The sequence below is a fragment of the Mus pahari genome, chromosome 10, assembly GCF_900095145.1.
Source record: "Mus pahari chromosome 10, PAHARI_EIJ_v1.1, whole genome shotgun sequence".
NCBI lineage: Eukaryota > Metazoa > Chordata > Mammalia > Rodentia > Muridae > Mus > Mus pahari.
The window spans coordinates 3,426,576-3,446,186 of record NC_034599.1 but is presented as its reverse complement, the minus strand read 5'-3'; the positions used below and the strand labels follow the sequence as shown (position 1 = coordinate 3,446,186).

General features: G+C 36.2%; 1 protein-coding gene across 4 annotated transcripts in view; it reads left to right on the top strand.

The window, feature by feature from the left end:
* The window catches only part of Dync2h1 (dynein cytoplasmic 2 heavy chain 1), a 229,073-nt gene that overhangs the window by 44,424 nt on the left and 165,038 nt on the right, over positions 1–19,611 (top strand). For all 4 annotated transcript variants that reach the window (XM_021206255.2, XM_029543408.1, XM_021206253.2 and 1 more), the window contains exons 32-45: positions 1,111–1,316; positions 2,268–2,450; positions 3,354–3,536; positions 4,021–4,244; positions 4,915–5,030; positions 7,250–7,449; positions 8,189–8,453; positions 10,499–10,706; positions 12,312–12,441; positions 14,361–14,516; positions 15,732–15,991; positions 16,723–16,969; positions 17,588–17,739; positions 19,366–19,510. In XM_021206255.2, the coding sequence (XP_021061914.1) occupies positions 1,111–1,316; positions 2,268–2,450; positions 3,354–3,536; positions 4,021–4,244; positions 4,915–5,030; positions 7,250–7,449; positions 8,189–8,453; positions 10,499–10,706; positions 12,312–12,441; positions 14,361–14,516; positions 15,732–15,991; positions 16,723–16,969; positions 17,588–17,739; positions 19,366–19,510 (2,675 nt within the window). The remainder of the gene's footprint in view (positions 1–1,110; positions 1,317–2,267; positions 2,451–3,353; positions 3,537–4,020; positions 4,245–4,914; positions 5,031–7,249; positions 7,450–8,188; positions 8,454–10,498; positions 10,707–12,311; positions 12,442–14,360; positions 14,517–15,731; positions 15,992–16,722; positions 16,970–17,587; positions 17,740–19,365; positions 19,511–19,611) is intronic.

The window sequence follows — 19,611 nt, the reverse complement described above, 5'->3', positions numbered from 1 at the left end:
CAAACATTAAATTCTCAAATTCTTAATGAAGGTAAGCTAGCAATATTTCTGGTTTGCAGTTGGCAGCTATAAAATTTGTATTTAGTTCATGTCTTTTTTACCTCTTTGCTGACTCGTTCCATTCATTTCAGTAGTTCCTGTTACCTTTTGGTGTGTGGGCTGCTGTCTGAGGCAAGGCCTTACGCAAGCAGGCTCGCCTGTTAAGCAGCAGACCTTGGAGTGTAGTGTTCTCACTCCCAGTGTCGGTGGACACTGTTTGAATTGTGCTTAAAGAGTCTTCCCTAGTTCTTTCATATTGGTGCCAGGCAACTGTCTCTTCTTACATAGGTTCACATGGTTCTTTGACTGTTAAATAATTATGAACTGTATCCTGGAAATGTCTTATTTATTTATTTATTTATTTATTTATTCTTCTCTCATGTATTGTATCCCAATTGTAGTTTCCCTTCACTCCACTTTTCCCGGTTTTACCCTGTCCCCAAAACCCTCTTCTTTTCCCCACCTTCGCCTCCGTTTTCCTTCAGAAAATAGCAGATCTCCTAGGGATAGCAACTGAACAAGATCAAGGCTTGAGGAGGCAACCCAGGAGGAGGGAAAGGGCCCCAACAAAAGGCAAAAGAGTCAGAGACCCCCCTGCCCATTGCCACTGTTAGGAGTCCCACAAGACCACCAAGCTAAACAGTTATAACATATGCTGAGGCTTATCTCAGACCCATGTAGGCTCCCTGATCATCAGTTCAGTCTCTTTGAGCTCCTGTGATCTCTGTTGAGTTGATTCTGTGGGCCATGTTCTTATGGTATCCTTAGCCCCTCTGGGTCCTGCAGTCCCTGCCCCCTACCTCTTCTTTGGGGTTCCTTGAGCTTTGTCTAATGTTTGGCAGATGTTCTCTGCATCTGCTCCTGTCTATTGCTGGATGAAGTATCTCTGATGCTGTATTTTATTCCTTTTGCAATTTTTCTTATTTCTTGTTGGTTTTCTGTTTTGCATGACTTGTTTTATCACAGTATTGCAGTGTATGTTGAAGTTGCCATCTAAAGTCTTTAACATAGCATGTGTGTGTACAAGGTATAACTCACATATTAACATTGTATCTTGTTTTTTATGTGTAGAATCAGGAATTCTGGAGCTTAAGCTGAAAGCACTAATTCTTGATATTATTCATAATATTGATATTGTGAAGCAATTAAACCAAGTTCAAGTTCATACAACTGATGATTGGACTTGGAAGAAACAAGTTAGATTCTACATGAAGAGTGACCATACATGCTATGTTCAAATGGTGGACTCTGAACTGCAGTATACGTATGAGTACCAGGTAGGACTTTTGGTAGAAGCGTTTGATTTTTCTGGATAGAAACTGTCTAAAGGAAATTGCTATTGGAAAACATTTTTTTTTTCTGTTTTAGTTTCTTTTTTTTTTTCTGTCTTTTGTGTCAGAATTTGGAAGTTTTTTTTAATAAGGAAAAGAACCATTATTCTACTTACAAAAATGTTGACATCACTGAATTCTCAAAAATGTATTTTTCCTATGAGGAAAATTCATGCTTAATTTTGTATTATTTTTAATTCAAGAGAGTTGTACATAGGCAGCTCAGTAGAGTGGCAGAGCTTGTGCATCTCTCCCAGGCACTGTAATTGTAAATGTGCTAGAATGTGTTTGCTCATTATTTCAGTTTGAAAGGAAAAGGATTTTCAGATAAAAGATTTAATTCATATAATTTATTACAAAGATACCTAGTTATATCCTTCCTGCTTTTTATCAAAATGAATCAGTCATCAGCATAATCATGTTAGGGTTATAACTAATTGACCTTCTTAAAGGATACGACAGCACATTCTACAAATGGCTAAGGACCTCGAGTGTGTTCTTATATACAGTATAAAAAACTTGACGATGATTTTCTAAATTAATTATTTTAATAAGAATTTTAAAGATTATTTTTACTTTGAGGCATTAGGAAATAAATTATGTGAATTAACAATTATGATGTGGCATATTTCCCATGTAATATCTATTTGGGTCTGTTTGTCTTAGCATTATCTTTGTGCCCTCATTAAGAATGAAAGGGACTGGAAACATGACCCTGGTTAAGCCTTTCAGGATATAATGAAATGTGTGCTTGAAAAATACAGAAGCTTTATTTCAGGTTCTGCTTTTTAAAGTTATTTCACTAAGGAAAAATTGAAACCTGTGTGCTGTGCATGAGGCTTTTGACTTGGAGGGAATAGAATATGAATGAGCTAATACCATGCTTCCCTTACATAGGGTAATGCGCCCAAGCTGGTTTATACTCCACTGACAGACAAGTGCTACCTAACTCTCACTCAAGCCATGAAGATGGGCCTCGGAGGGAATCCCTATGGACCCGCTGGGACTGGAAAAACTGAGTCAGTAAAGGCACTTGGTGGACTTCTTGGGAGACAAGTTTTAGTTTTTAACTGTGATGAGGTAAAAAAAAAAAAAAAAAAAAAAAAGTATGAAAATATACTGTGTCTGTTTTATTTTGTTTTTTTCTTGTACATACATATGAAAGATTTTGTTTTCAAATCACTGACTGACAAGTGGCGATGTCTCACTGTCTTGTCTATGAAGACCACACACTCTGGGCCTTTACAGTCCTCTCCCTGTGTCTCTAGTCCCCAGCAGCGTAAGCATAACCACGTTCAGCTTCAGATCGTTCTAGTTACAAGTCAATTAAACAAGAGTCTTGTTTGAATTGACAAGATGTAGAGAGTTTGTACACTGTATACTTTCCAAACTTAATAAGGGGAATTATTGTGAAGAAACATTTTAAAATGTGTAATGAATGTTTCTATTACACTGGAGAAAATTATTTTTAGCAATGATAATACTGAATTAGAAAGGAAAAACAGCAACAACAACAACAAAAACAAAGCAAAAACAAAAACAAAACGCTAAATGTATCTTAGAGCTTTTAACATTAGTGTAGGGTTTTTATTCTGACTTTACAATGCCTGAAATGAAGTCTTCTTTCTATTTAGTTCTGTGTTCTTTTGAGAAAGCTCCTTGAACTGCACGGAATTCAGAAGGAATAACTTCTTTACTTTGCCCACCCCCACTCTCAGACTTTGCTGACACAGGATCTCTGTGTGGCCAGGGTGGGACTGGCACTCCCCATTATTTCCTCCTAGGCTCCAAGGACTAAGATTACAGACATTCACCACTATTCTTGCCTACATTTTTATTTTAAAATCAAAACCAAAGCAAAACAACAGCAATGTTCGTAGGTGGATGATTATCTGTTTATCTGTACACAATATCAACTTATTTCTAGCACTAGAGAGTTTCATCATCTTTAATGAAAATTGTTTTTATTTTTTATTTTTTCAGGGCATTGATGTGAAATCAATGGGGCGGATATTTGTTGGGTTGGTAAAGTGTGGGGCCTGGGGCTGCTTTGATGAGTTCAATCGACTGGAAGAAGCTGTTCTGTCAGCCGTTTCCATGCAGATCCAGACCATTCAGGATGCTTTGAAGAACCACAGAACTGTATGTGAGCTGCTTGGTAAAGAGGTAGGAGACACCTCCTGTGACTGGGTTCTGGTCACTGCTGCCTCTAATCTGTGACCTGTGTGACTAGCGGCTTTATCAGGTTTCTGAACTGCCACGGTGGGTGCATAGAGAGCTTTAATATCTAGGGGAGTGCTCAGTGCTGTCTTTGGAGCAAATGCTGCTGTTCTGCTCTGTGGATGAATAAACCAAGATTTGACAGCAAAAGTGTCGGAATCCTCGAAGTGAATTGTTTGTCTGCTTTTCAGAGGTTATCATTTTAATAGTTATTTGACACAAAGTGAATTATCTATTCTTAAACTTGAAAACTTAAGAAAAATTCACTATAATGCAGAGAGTTACTGAGCAGTACATTATTACATAAGGATATGCTTAGTATATGGAGTCTACTTTTGCTAAGATGTTGGAATTATGTGTAGAAATTGCATTGCAATAAAATTTCTCATTTTAAAATTTCTGATGCCTATCTTCTAAATTAATATTTCAGGTAGAAATAAATGCCAATTCTGGAATTTTTATCACCATGAATCCTGCTGGAAAAGGTTATGGAGGAAGACAAAAACTTCCAGATAACCTTAAACAGCTTTTCAGACCAGTGGCAATGTCCCGTCCAGACAATGATCTCATAGCAGAAGTGATTCTATATTCAGAGGGCTTCAAAGATGCTAAAGAATTAGGCAGAAAGTTGGTCGCCATTTTCAACCTATCTAGGTGGGTCCTTCCATTTTAATGTTCACATTTTATGTTTCCAGTGTATATTTTTTTTTTTCATATTTTTCTACTTTATGCAATGAACTTGTTGGTCTTTTTGTTATAGTATGAATATGATGTATTTTATTTCAAACAATAATAAAAACATCTGTATTAAACTATTCTTTTTCTTAGTTATTAACTTGATAATTTTTTTCACAATATTTATATTGGACTGTTGTGACTAAATGATTATCTCACCAGTTTCCCACTGAGCACTCAGAAGCTACAGTTCTTTGGAGGGATTGTTTCATGATTTAGTTTTAGTATTAGATTAACTTTTTGCATCCTAGACAACCTACAGTTCTGATTTGTATGATTTACTAGATAATAGGGAACTGGGATAGTGACAAAGGTGGGGTAGTAAGCTGGGTTATCAGAGAGTTTATGAATCACGGTACTAGCTACTTTTCATTTAATGGCTTCATTAAGGTGATGATCTGTTTATGATGGGTTTATCTTGTTTATTGGGATGCTTTCTTCAGTTGCTTTCTTGAGTGATTATTTGTGTTTTCTTGTGTAAATTAATGAAGTTCTAGAATTAATTTCTATGTCTCAGGCTATATCTCTTTGGATGTGATGCTAAAAGTAATTTCTTGCAAAATGAATGTTTTCTTTATTGTTACTTCAGGGAACTTTTGACACCTCAGCAGCATTATGATTGGGGGTTGAGAGCTTTGAAGACAGTTCTGAGAGGAAGTGGGAATCTTCTGAGACAGTTGAAGAAAAATAGCACAAAACAAGATGGTATGGCTTATTATTCTAATTAAACTACCTAGTTGAAGAAATATGTTTTAATTTTGAATAGTTTGTATTACTGAAAGGGTGTAGATAAAATGTAGACAACTTCAATAAACCTTGCAGACTTAAGTCTATTTTTAACATCTTAGTGTGGTATACTTGTATCAGTTAATTGAATGATTTTTCTGTGTTTTCTTTTTAATGAAAGTTTATATATTATTCTGATTTTTTTTTCTACTTTTAACCTGACTGGAAAAATCAAGGGTACATTGCATATGAAGTAGTAGTGATGTGTAAATGAATAGTCAAATCCACTTGCTTTTAAAATGAATGTTCATTAGAATCACAGGCTGTGATGTATGCCTTTAATCCAGAATTGAGGAGGCTTGAAACAGGAAGACTAGGTTCTAGTACAACCTGGGAAACAAGATGAGATCCTGCATCTACACACTGTAGGAATCCACCCTCAGTTTCTGATAGCAGGTGTTCAGTGGCACCTGAGACTTGGTTAACAGAGATGTTGGAGACACATCACTGTGTTTTTTCCTTCCAATAGATGCAGGCAGTATTCTGTGATTAGATTAAGTTCTTAGCGGAGAGGAGGCAGAGTCAGATGCTCTGTTCATCATGTTCTGCTGCTAGGTGCGTGACACGACGTCACCTGGGATGTTGCTTTCTTCCCTTGGTGAAGCTGGTGTTGGCTAGTCTTCCTTACTGTAAAACTGATTTTCCCTGATCCCTAGGTTTTGGCTAAAAACATACCACTGAGTCTATCTTACCTTCAAAGTGAGGCAGCTAAGACGAAGCTCTGCCTCTCAGCCTAGGCAATAACTGCCTACATTCTTGTTGATTTTATATTTTCCCTTCCATCATTTGTGCATAACTTGAATTATTAATATCAGCATGTACTCTAACCATACTTGGCAAACATAAAGCAAATGCTTTTTGTCCCATCTTATAGAAGAAATGACCCCCGTGTCCTTTCAGAAATGCTGAATTTTCCTCTTCTTCAAGTTGCTACTAAAAATTAAATAACAAAACTATCAATTACAATCTAAGAAGAAGTTCACAATAAAAAAATTGAAGCAATTTCTGTTCTGATCTAGTTCCACAGAAGGTACTAGAAGGAAAACTTCAGTCAGAAGAAAGACTGAAGATCCAAGCATAGGAAAAGGGGGACATGAAATTCCTTGCTTGGGCTTTAAATGCTAAAGGTTTACATCTTCAAAGAGAAGTTGGCATATGGAAAGGTGGACAGCTGTTTTGTGAAAGGCTTAAGTAACTTTTCTATTTTTGATGGTTTGAATAAATATTCAAAATTGATCCTTAGTAAATAAAGATGGCTATGAATTTAGTACTTGAAATCAACTTGAGAACTATCATACTTTTTATCTACTTATAATTCAGTAATTTTTGAGAAATGCCAGGAAATAAAACAAGTATAGTGTCTTTGCCTTGTGTATTTTGATTGCTTAGTCTGGAATTCATTTAAGAATCTGATAATGATATGAGCATTTGCACTTAGTCTAAGAGTGGGGTTTTGAGCTATGTAGATCAAGGTGAACCAAAGATTACCATTTAATGCAGTGGTTCTCAACCTTCTTAATGCTACATCTCTTTAATACAGTTCCTTATGTTGTGGTGACCCCCAGCTCTAAAATTATTTTGGCTGCTACTTCATAGCTGTGATTTTGCTACTGCAATGAAAAGTAGTGTGAATATGTGCATTTTCTGATGGTCTTTGGTGATCCCTAAGGGTTGTTCAACCCCCTAAACGGTTGCAAAGGGTGAGAACTGCTTAGAGTGTTATTTTAGGAAGGAAATTCTTTTTAGTAACATTGGAATTTGGAAATACTTAAATCTAGACTAGGTTTACTTGATTCCTAATTGTAACATTTGCTGCTGTGACATGTCTTAGAGACTTAATATGTATGTAAAACTGAAATAAGAGGATTCTATGAAATAAAAACTAAAAGTATTGTACAAATGGAAATGATGATTTTTAGTGTGAAAATGTGGTACAGTAGCATTCAAATCCCATGGAAAGAGTTTATTTCTCAGCAGTCAAATCATGCAAAAGGAAGTGTAGCAGTTATGACTTACTGTTTACAAGTGTGTCTAGCATGCTGTTTAATAAGTAGGAGTGAATAGCAAGATATAGCTTACTTAAAATGTTTTGTTACTCAATTGAGAAAAATGATTTTAAAATGAAACTTTTTCTGTAGTTAATGAAAATCACATTGTGGTGCAAGCATTGAGACTTAATACAATGTCAAAATTCACATTCGCTGATTGCACGCGGTTTGATGCACTGATTAAAGATGTCTTTCCTGGCATTGACTTTAAAGAAGTAGAATACGATGAACTAAGTTCTGCATTAAAGCAAGTCTTTGAGGAGGCCAATTATGAAGTCATACCTAATCAGGTAACTGTCAGGGATATTTTGGAGTAGATTAATGCCTTTCCTTAGTCAATCCTTACAAACAATCATTATCAGTCATTTTTTAAGTCATTGTTCATCTGTCAACTTTACTCTTATTCTAGGACACTTCTTGGGTCTTCAGGTTCTGACTATGGTCATTGCTGTGCTGTCCTCACTTCTGTCATTCATGTGTGTTTAATGTCACTTATGTCCTTGATTAGTATTAACTCTTCACCAGATAGTAATCATCACAAAAGTCAGCATCTATATATGTTTTTGCTCAACATTTTATTCCTGGTACCTGTCCATATAGTCTTATGTGTGATAGATGGTTCATATAAATTTCTGCTTATTGATTACATATAATTTAGTTGCATCTTGATAATTTATTAATAGGAATTCTTCTAACAGTGCTTCTTTATATGGCACAGATGATTATTTAAAAATAACATTTCCCTTTAACTTGTATTGAGAAGTGAATATAAATTAATAACTGAGTAAAATCACATGTTTAAATGTATTAATGACTAAACAAAGCATCTATGTTTTCAACTTTATGTAAAGCAGCCTCTTTAAAAGACAAATGCTGAGCTTAAAGATCCCATTGTAACTGTGTTCTCATTTAACTAGTGATCTATTTGAGGTTTTATTTTCCAGTGAGAAAATTTATATTTGTAGAAGAAAGGTGTTTGCAGAATGGCAAGACTGGTGAATCACATATGAGATATATCTTTTCTCCTAGATGAAGAAGGCTCTAGAATTATATGAACAGTTGCGCCAGAGAACGGGCGTTGTTATTGTTGGTCCAAGTGGTGCTGGCAAGTCTACCCTTTGGAGAATGTTAAGGGCTGCACTTTGTAAAATTGGCAAAGTAGTAAAACAGTACACTATGAATCCCAAAGCTATGCCCAGGCATCAGCTATTAGGGCATATTGACATGGATACAAGAGAGTGGTCAGATGGTGTTTTGACAAATAGTGCTCGCCAAGTCGTTCGTGAGCCTCAAGGTTGGTCACTATTTAATTTATTCATCTTAGAGAAAAACATAGCCTGTTTATAATGTTTGCGCTGAAGTGTATGTATGACTTAAAACACTTTATGTTTTTTTTTATATTTTAATAGATGTTACTATTTTTATTGATGTTTTGTTGAGACAGAGTTTTATGCTGTCATGTTATATTCATCACTCAATAGCAAATTTAATAAAATCAAAAATCAGTGTAACTTGATTAAAATATAATTCATAACTAATTTGTTGAAAGCATATAAAATCTTGGATTAATTAGTTGACATATGCTTTTTTAATATAACTGATATATTTGAATGAGTTATTTTGAAAATTGAAATGGTAAAACAATTCGTTTCTTGGTCTAAGTTTTCTCAATTTACTTGTGTTGTTTTTTTTTTGTTTTTTGTTTTGTTTTGTTTTGTTTTCATTTTATATTTTTGAGACAAGATCTCATTATGTAGCTTTGGCATAGAACTTTCTGTGTAGACCAGACTGGCCTTGAACTCAAGGAGATCTGCCTGCTTCTGCCTCCAGACTGCACAAAAGGCCCATGCCACCATACCTGACTTGGTTTTAAAGAGAATTTTTGACCAAAATCTCAGTCGACTACTTTGCCAAATCTTAGTTTAATGGGTAGCTTTTCAAGTAAGGCACTTCAGAAATTGATGCAATCAGAGGGCTTTTCAATGAGTTTCTTCATTTTTCTTGTAATAATACATGAAATAAAGGCCACATATTACTCTTTCCCAGACTGTTGGCGACATTTCCTGCTTTGAGTTGTCTTTTAGTACAATTTGAATGGCTCTGATTTGAGGAGGGACAGATGAAATGTCTTTGCTCTTGAAAAGACTGCCAGCATTGCTTATGTACAGCCTGGTTCTATGTACAACCTGGTCACTACTCTTCCGATTGCAGGACACCCTTGCAATACGAAAATCAGTGGCAGCACTCAGTCTCTTTTGCCTAATGAAAATTAGAGTCCCCATATTTTTTAAAAGAGATGTTATGTTTTATATATATATATATATATATATATATATATATATTTTCTCATGACATGCCAAACACATGGACCAGGAGATTAAGTATCTCATTGAAACAGAAATATTCATCTTATACACTACCCTTTTAAATTTTATTTTATTTTATTTATTAGATACTTTCTTCATTTACATTTCAAATGTTATCCCCTTTCTTAGTTTCCTCTCTGAAAGTCCCCTATACCCTCCCCGCCCTGCTTCCCAACCCACCCACTCCTGCCTCCTGGCCCTGGCATTTGCCTGCAATGCCTCTCCTGGGCATATACCCAGAAGATGTTCCAACTGGTAATAAGGACACATGCTCCACTATGTTCATAGCAGCCTTATTTATAATAGCCAGAAGGTGGAAAGAACCCAGTCTTTGACTTTTAAACCCCCCTCACCAACATGAAGTATTAAGAGGGTCAAAAGAGCAGGGCAGTGGTGGCGCACGCCTTTAATCGCAGNTACTCAGCTATTAAAAACAATGAATTTATGAAATTCTTAGGCAAATGGATAGATCTGGAGGATATCATCCTGAGTGAGGTAACCCAATCACAAAAGAACACATATGATATGCACTCACTGATAAGTGGATATTAACCCAGAAACTTAGAATACCCAAGATACAATTTGCAAAACACATGAAACACACTACCTTTTAAGGGACATTGTGAGTTCAGTATGCATGGTTCAAGATAAATGTAATAATACTGTGTTGGTTGTACCTTATCTTTGGGCAGTAGAAGCAGGATTGCTCACAGCTTGTCTAGCATGTATGTAGCATATAGCGCTGTTTCCTATGACACTGCACCCTGCTCAACTTTGTTCTTTACATGAAGATGGAAACTACTTCTAAGTAGTGAAAGTTACTTTACTCCTTAACAGTATCTGTCCCCACAACCCCTCTCTCTCTCTCTCTCTCTCTCTCTCTCTCTCTCTCTCTCTCTCTCTCTCTCTGTGTGTGTGTGTGTGTGTGTGTGAATGCTTTTTTAAAGTCCTTATTCTTGTGTCTTGGAAATAGATGTCAGCTCATGGATAATCTGTGATGGTGACATTGACCCTGAATGGATAGAATCTCTGAATTCTGTTTTGGATGATAATCGGCTGCTCACCATGCCTAGTGGAGAAAGAATTCAGTTTGGTCCAAATGTTAACTTTTTATTTGAAACTCATGATTTAAGTTGTGCTTCACCAGCCACAATATCTAGAATGGGAATGATATTTCTTAGGTAAGCCACAGATCATTTCTATACTATATATTAGAATATTCTTTATTTATCATTTTAGTTTCATAATTAACTTAATCCATAATAGAATGAGCAGCCTGGTGATAGAGGTACACATCGTTTATTCCAGCACTTGGGAGGCAGAGCCTGGTATGTACTTGAACTCTGTAAGTTCAAGACCATCCTGGTATAGAGAGCCAGTTCCAATATACCCAGGGCTACAAAGAGAAACCTTGCCTTTAAAACCCAAAAAACAAAAATAAACAAACAAACAAAAAAAGAATAAGTTTATATGAGTCATGTATTCATCGTGATTATATCTATGATTAGCTTTTTTTGGTTGGATTTGAATTGATTCAGAGTTTGTTTTATTATATGATAATTATTTTAGCAATTTGGTCATACCTCAAAATTCTAAATATTATTTTATTTAAGAGAAATAGTAACTACTTAATTTACTTTAAAAATTTAAAATATTTTGAATTTAGAGATGTAAGCATATTAAATAAGCATTAGGACACAGTGTTTAAATCCCAGTAGCATATCTTAGTTAACGGAGTTTTAAATTGTTAAGCCATTATGACTAAGTCAAGATTAGGTTCCATAGCCTAAATTTGGCATCTTACACCTTGACAACCTCTTTCCTAAGTAATTTTTTACTTTTCCAGTGAACTGAGAAAAGGTTTAAACAGCAAAAATGAGTACTAACTAGTTTTAGATTTCACATACTCGGTGTTGTGTCCTGTGTTAAATGTCACATGCACCGTAACAAGTAGTAACTAGTTTTAGCTGTCACATACTCATTCACATACCAGAATATGGACATTTGGATCAGATTTATTTTCCCAAATGAGTAATAGTTTGACACAAATGTTTAGAATTTATCATCCATCGACCCTGTATTTCAGGACAGTTTGAGGTTGTCTTATGTTTTGGCTGATGCACTGTTACCACTTGGGTTTAGAGTGCGTCTTCAAATTATTTAACTGCTTGTTTTACTGAAAGTATTATCAGAAGCATTTGTATCAAACTAATCATGAAATTCAGTTGGTATTTGTTTTATTTATTAAAATTTTATTTCCTGTATATAGTTTCATGGTATTATCATGTATGTAGTATTATAATATTGTGAGAATATTATAGCAATAAGTGAGTTTGCAGGCAAATTTAAAATTTTTTATTCAGTATTATGTATTTTACACTGATTTAAACATAGTAGAAAAACTTAACAAAAGGAGTGAGACTGATGTTTATAAAGGATAAAATGGTACATACCTTATAAGTAGGTGCTGTGAATATTTTGTAGAAACAGTAACATACTACTAGCTATCTGTTAACTTTTAGGTTGCTGTGTATTCTAGCATGGGCTTTTACATTTCCTTTATTTCTCCTGATATTTGCTAAGCATGTATCTGTGAAGAGGCCCAGTGAAAACTTTTAAGTAGGATCTTGAGGACTGCTAATTTATACAGCACACACACAGAAGTCACTGAAGCCAACTTTCTGTGCTAACAGCTGGCATACTTGATGGAATTGAGGTCTATAGGAACTTTAGTTGGTGTAGGTTTCTTCCTAAGTAGCTTGCATGTTTGTGTTAATCTCCTATAGTGATGAAGAGACAGATCTTAACTCTCTCATAAAATCTTGGTTGAGGAATCAGCCTCTTGAATACAGAAGTAATCTTGAAAACTGGATTGGAGATTATTTTTCAAAAGCGTTACAGTGGGTTTTAAAGCAGGTGAGTTGACCATATTTTATGATCAGTGAAGTGGGATGTATAGACAGGGGTTGTGCCTGCTTTTGCTGCCTTGTGGTAGAATTCTGGTGGGACCTGGGTATAGAGTAGACTTTGTCATTGCTGTCCCTTTCCTACCTACTTATATTACTTATTAGTTAGGCTTAGTTTTGTGTCTATAGAATCTCACTTACCCGAAAAGCTTGAATACCAGAATGTGTTTTTCTCAGTGGAAAAACCATTTGTCTAACTGTAATGTTAATAATTATCTACATGCATATCATGTTAAATACATTATTAAGCTATTACTAGAATTCAAAAGGGACAGTAAGTTACTTACATTATACATATTTGAAACATTTGCTTATGCAATAACAATAGACATCTAAATATGTGAAGTCTAAGCTAGTAAGAACACATCTTCCTAGAGAAGAGTCTATGTAGGGCAGGAGAATGCACATAGACATCATGACCATCACCAGCATTGGCAGCAATACTGCTGTCTTAATTTACCATGAGGCATGAATAGATGCTTAGCATGAATAGAAGATTATAGTCTGTTTCCATGCATACATAATTTTTAAAAAATGATGTGGATTTTCTTTCATGTTATTTTATGAAAAATGCAAACATATAAAAATTAAATAACTACTATTCCTTTGATGTCAAGTGACTACTAGTGTGAAGTTCATTTAGAGGTCATTTTTTTTCATATTGATTGCACAAAAATTGAAAATTTGCTGTAGTTTTCTATTCTTTTTTTTTGCTTCTCTTCCTTTGTGAGGATGAAACCTGGAGAAATTAAGACAAGTTTTAAAATATTGCAGACTAACTAGTTTTCCCAGTCCTTAGAGAAGGAAGATTTCCCCCAGGCTGACTCAGGTGTTTCTCCTACTTGCTTCTATCCTAACACCCAAGAGCCATATTACTATGTTTATGTTCACCTGGAAGTTCTTTGAGGGCAGGGAGCAGGCCTGTCATGTCTCCTGGTGAATTCTAGAGCAAGTTTGTTAAGAGAAGAGAGTAAGATGGTCCTGGTGGCGAGATGCCCGCTGTCTGTGTCTGGCATCTTTTCACCAGATCATTATCTTGTTCTAGCAGTGCTAGTCCTTGAGGTCTGCTTACTTCCCTGATGTTGTCAGTGTTGGAATAAGGGTGTGACACTAGCTAGCATGTGTACTTAGTTATGAGATTCACTATGAAAGGGCAAACTGATTCAGTTCTAGAGTAGATGGAGGAGCGGTGAAGAGGAAATAGGTCAGGTTTGTCTGTTGTGTAGTAGTCACTTCTGTGTCACTCATAAGGCAGGAAAGAGATTTGGGTTCATAGTTTCAGAACCTTTATTCTGTCGTGACAGGGAAGCAGAGCAGAGCTGATGGGTTTTATGGCAGTGGTGACATTTGGCCAGGATTCCTTGCATCATTGTGCCTCATGTTGTTGGCAAGCAAGTAGAGAAACAGGCTAGATCCAGGGGTGGCTATAAACATGAATAGGGGTCACCTCTAGTGACCAACTTCTACAACTGGATCTTGCCTGTTAAAAATCGTACCTTCATGATAGTGTCACATCCTGGAAACTCATGTTTCCTCAAAACATGAAACTGTATAGGCATTTCAGATGCAAACCGCATTAGCTCTGGTCTGAAGTTTTTAAAATATGTATCTTCTTCAGGTTGTGGAAATAGATCATGTATCTATTTGAGAATTCTAGCAGTTATAGTTCAAAATGCATAATTACTTATAAAAATTACTTTTGTATTTTCAAAGCATATATGTAAACTGAAAAATATCCATAATTCCTAAATAAATGAGGATGGATGTAAAGTATTTTTTTGGCAATGATCTGTGTCAATTTGTATGGTTCGGCATTTGCTGGTTAATATCTGTCTTTCCTGTTTTTGTTCCATACATTTTAATCAACAGAATGACTATGTGGTAGAAACAAGTTTGGTTGGGACTGTGATGAATGGTTTGTCCCACCTGCATGGATGCAAATATCATGACCAGTTTATTATTAATCTTATACGAGGACTGGGTGGCAATCTGAATATGAAATCACGTCTGGAGTTTACCAAGGAGGTAAGGAACTTTTTTCAGGCTCTTTTTAGCCACAACCCTTAGCTTTTCTTGACCTTTAACTCTCAACACACAGTGATGTAACTCTAAGGTATGCAACTTTAAGTTATGAATTTATGCAATTTGGTGGAGGTCATCTGTATCAATATAGGTCTACATGCATGTATGTGTGTGTATGTATGTTTATATATAAAACTTAGAACTTCTGATATTCTTAAATTTTTACGGTGTTTTATAATAAGCTAAGGTTTGGAACATAAAAGTAAGTGAGGGAAAAAAAAAAGTAAGTGAGGCTTGAACCTATTTAGTCATATGAATATATTCCATTATTTCATTTAGCTTTAACTTCATAAGAATACAGTTTTTAAATTAATTTTTAGAATAGAATAGTGTTAGCACTTAGAAATACTATGGTATTTCTAATTATTTCTTTAACAAAGTCAGATTGTATTTGAACCACCGGGTCAGAAAAACAATTTCTATATCATGAGGGGCTTTTCTCTTTCTTTTTCTTCTTTGGTGTTTGGGTGTTTGCTTGCTTGTATATCTATGTACCATGTGTGTGCCTGGGCCTGTGTAGGCCAGAATATAATGTTGTATTATCTGCAACTAGAGTTACAGATGATTGTGAGCCTCCATGTGGGTGCTGAGAATTGAACTTGCAGGTCCTCTGGAAGAGGAGCAGGTGCCCTTATCTTCTCTCAGGCCCCCTCAGGAGTGCTTAACTAAGACCAAAACAGTACTCCATTTGCTAGTTCTTAGGGCCATTGTTTGTGCTTTCTCTGACTTGTTTGTTTCACCATTACTGCTTAGCACCTTCATGTATACTGCTCAGAAACATTTCCATGTACAAACAACAGCGTCAGTGTGGAAGAGCAGAATTGTTTATGGAATGCTGTGGGTGTAACTCAAATCAGTCTGGAAAACGTTGGAAATAAAGGGCTTTGGCATTCTTGAAGCCTGCAGTTTGAGAGAATACTTTTAAAACTTGAATATATTTTACAATTTTGTAATTTGATCTATAAATACCTACATATTTGGTATTTTCTTATATAGTTTATTGTACTTTTGATCATATTGAGGTAAAATGGCTATTTTAATTTTAAAGTTTGCTTAGAAGTGAAGTATATAAACTACTTTTAAAAAGGCAATGTACTGTTGAGATACTTACTTTGATGAATATGTAAAAATGCCTCATTACAGCATTTTCCTTTCAAGGTATTTAACTGGGCACGAGAGAGCCCTCCAGACTCTCACCGGCCAATGGACACCTACTATGACTGTGACCGAGGACAGTTAGTATCCTACATGCTGAAGAAGCCAGAGAGCCTGACAGCTGATGACTTCAGCAATGGCCATACCCTTCCTGTCATTCAGACTCCCGATATGCAGCGAGGTTTAGATTATTTCAAACCCTGGCTAAGTTCAGATACCAAACAGCCATTTATTCTGGTGGGACCAGAAGGATGTGGCAAAGGGTAAGGAAATGCCTTCAGAATTGATTTCTTTCCTCCCCAAGGATTAAGTTCCCTTTGGTTCAAAACACTTAGATTTTTATGAAGAACACTTTCTACTTTCACTCATGTTTAAGACAAAATGACTGCAGAGAAGACTGTCATTTTCTCTGCCAGGTTGTGTGATCTTAGAAAATATATAGAGTCACAACTTACTGGATACTGTTCTGAGTTAACTATCATCTAACAGTTGAATACAGCTCTCTTATTAAAAATAGTATCAAGCTTAATGAAGGCCAGCTATATTTAGTGCATTCATCATTTATGTTTCAGGAGTAAACCTGAATTATTAGTTTTACATGTTTGTTGGCAGAGTAATAATTTGAAAAAATTCTATACAATCACTCTAGTTAACAAAACAAAACTCTTGGAGAATTTAAAATCTTTTCATAAACTATGGGGGAACAAAACTAGCAGTTTTACCTGGTAAAACTGAACTTAGGAGATCTGCAAGAATTCCCGGGGTACTTTTTCCCCAGTTTAAATGTTAGGAGGTTACTTTGGTGACTATGGAAGCTATATCTGTATTCATTATTTTCCTTCTCAGCATAATCTGAAGTAAATTAAAAAAAATATATTAGTCCCATATAGAGTGTAAGGAGTGTTTTGTTGGACATATTTTCCCTGTGAGACTTCACCCAGTGTCACCTGTCCCCTGTGAAATGTCATCCAGTGTCACCTATTGTCCTTTGCAGGATGCTGCTCAGGTATGCCTTCTCTCAGCTCCGCTCCACAGAGATTGCCACAATCCACTGCAGTGCTCAGACTACTTCTCGGCATCTTCTGCAGAAACTGAGCCAGACTTGCATGGTAATCAGTACAAATACTGGTCGAGTATACAGACCAAAAGATTGTGAAAGACTCGTTTTGTATCTAAAAGATATCAACCTGCCCAAGCTTGATAAGTGGGGGACCAGCACTTTGGTGGCTTTCCTCCAGCAGGTAAGTTTCAGCAGCTGACACCTTTACCTGTAATTGGAACCAGATTCATTTCTTACAGATAGAAAATATGTGTTCCTTCTGTTGGACAAGTTGTATCTAGCACATATCATTAGAATTTAAATTCTTGAAACAGTTAAGTCTTGTTCTAGTCATTCATTCCCCAGTCGGAAATCTGTTACTTATCTTTCTTACTAGTCGGGACATGATTAATCTTGATGGTCAAATTGACAAGATTTGTCATCACCATACAAAGATATCTCTTGGTGTGTGTGAGCAAAGATTTTCTAGACTCAGCTAATTAAAGTGGGAAGACCCGCCCTAAACGTGGGCAGCGTTCTTCACCTTGCTGGAGCCCAAGTTAAATGGGGCGGGGGCCTGGACTGCAGAGTTTGCCGCCCTCTCCTGACTTTGCGGACAGTGGCACCAGCAGTTTCCTTGTCCTGCTGCCCCGTGGGCATGCTGGGTAGATTGTGCCTTTGAACTGTGAGACAGACCTTGCCTGGAGTGGGTTTGTCAGTTGCTTTGTCATACCAAGGAGACAAGCAACCGGTGCACAATTTTAATATGATTAGAGAGATCTAAAGTAAAAACAATTTATAAACATTTGTTTTCATATAGGTGCTAACATATCAAGGATTTTATGATGAAAATTTGGAATGGGTTGGTCTGGAGAATATTCAGATTGTAGCTTCCATGTCAGCTGGAGGAAGACTGGGGAGACACAAGCTGACCACCAGGTTTACGTCTATTGTCCGTCTTTGTGCCGTAGAGTATGTATCTTAGTAACACAGTTTTCTGTTTGTTCGTTTGTATTTTATTCAGGATACCCACCAAGAATATTTCAAAGTGTAGAAAGTAAAATGGATGAGCCGATACTTTTTTCCCAAACTTTTGACACTGGCTTAAAGTATGTTAGGTCTTTTATACAAGGAGATAAAGCTCTGTATGTCTGTACTCATAAACATCAGGAGCAGGAACCAATTGAGAGCTTTAAGTCTGTATTTGCTTTTTAATTAATACATAGCATAAATATATTTTACCTGTTTATATGATGTTATGTAATGTTCTGACATGTTACCCAATGCATAATGTCAATTTCAACATTCATATTTATCATTGTGATGAAAACACGTAAAGTTCTTTCTTTTTATAATATTGGAAATTAATTCTGGGGTCCCCTCATATTAGTTAAGCATTTTATTTCTGAGCTATGTCTGCAACCCTACAAAATCTCCTCCTTTAACTTTGTGAAATGAATAGAATGCAATTGCTGCCTCTGACTTCTCCCCAGACCTTCTTGCTTGCTCCTGCCCAGATGCAGCTTCCTCTCATTACCAGCCTTTTCCTGACCTTCTTCCCTCTTTACTGAGCCCAGTTCGTCATAACAACCATTCTACTCTCTACTTGTATGATCATAGAGGTTTTAGGCTATGGGACAGAGACTATGTGCTGTCTTGTCTGCATTTCTGTGCTTGGCTTATTTTACTTAACAAGATGATCACCAGTCCTGTCCATAATTGTTTGAAATGCCTGGGTTTCCTTATTTATATGGCTAACCCTCATTTCCTTATTTCTATGTGTTTTTCCTTTACTCCTCAATTGATAGATGTATTGTGTATGGGGTGTCATGAATAATAATAGTACCATGACCATGGGAGTGAAGATGGCTTTTGTTTCCTCTAAATGTGTAAAAGTGGTACATGTTGGACATAAATGTTTTATGTATCTCACAAAACTAGTATTATTAAAATGTATGGAGATAACTAACAGGAGTTGAATCTAATGAAAGGTGAGTTAGAGCTCATGACTTGGAATGGCGTCCATTTGTCCATCCTTGTGATTATGGATATGACTGGGACTTCCAAGCGCTGTGTTCATAGCACTGTCCCTTTGTGACCTTTCAGCTTACTTCCTCACCTTTGTGGGTTACAGGTTCCTGCTAATACTACATGTATCTATGGCCATTGCTTTTACTGAGATGTTATTGGTGTCAGTTAATTTACATGGAAGTAAAGTTGTCTTGAGAGAAACAGGCTAATGTTTATTGTGTTACTAATATTCTTAGACTTCTGACCTAATTGCTGCCCTTTGTATAGGCTTTACTTAAAATTCTTTTTCTTAAGTAAAATATCCTGTTTATTCTGAAGATGAATGGCTTTTCAAGTTTTGTTCTTAAATAGCTTGAGTCTTCTATAAAGCTTTTACTGTTGGAGAATAGACACTGAGGGATCTAATTGACATTTTCAGAGAAAGTAGGGACTGATCCTGTTCAAATCCCTGGGCAGCCTCAGAGATCTGGGTCTTAGATCAGTGTAGTTTGAAAGCTTACACAGTTATACCTTAATGTAAAAATAGTAACTTAGGCTATTGATTTATTTCTTATCTTTCCTTTTTAGTTACCCAGAAAGAGAACAGTTACAGACAATCTATGGAGCATATTTGGAAGCAGTTCTGCACAAAAATCTGAAGAATCATTCTATTTGGGGTTCTTCATCAAAAATTTATCTCTTAGCAGGCTCTATGGTGCAGGTGTATGAACAGGTAAGTATAAGTGGATGTTGTGGTTTCCAGGACTGTTGGCTTCATCCTGATTTGCCGATGTCCTGGCTTTTCCTCCTCCTCCTCCTCCTCCTCCTCCTCCT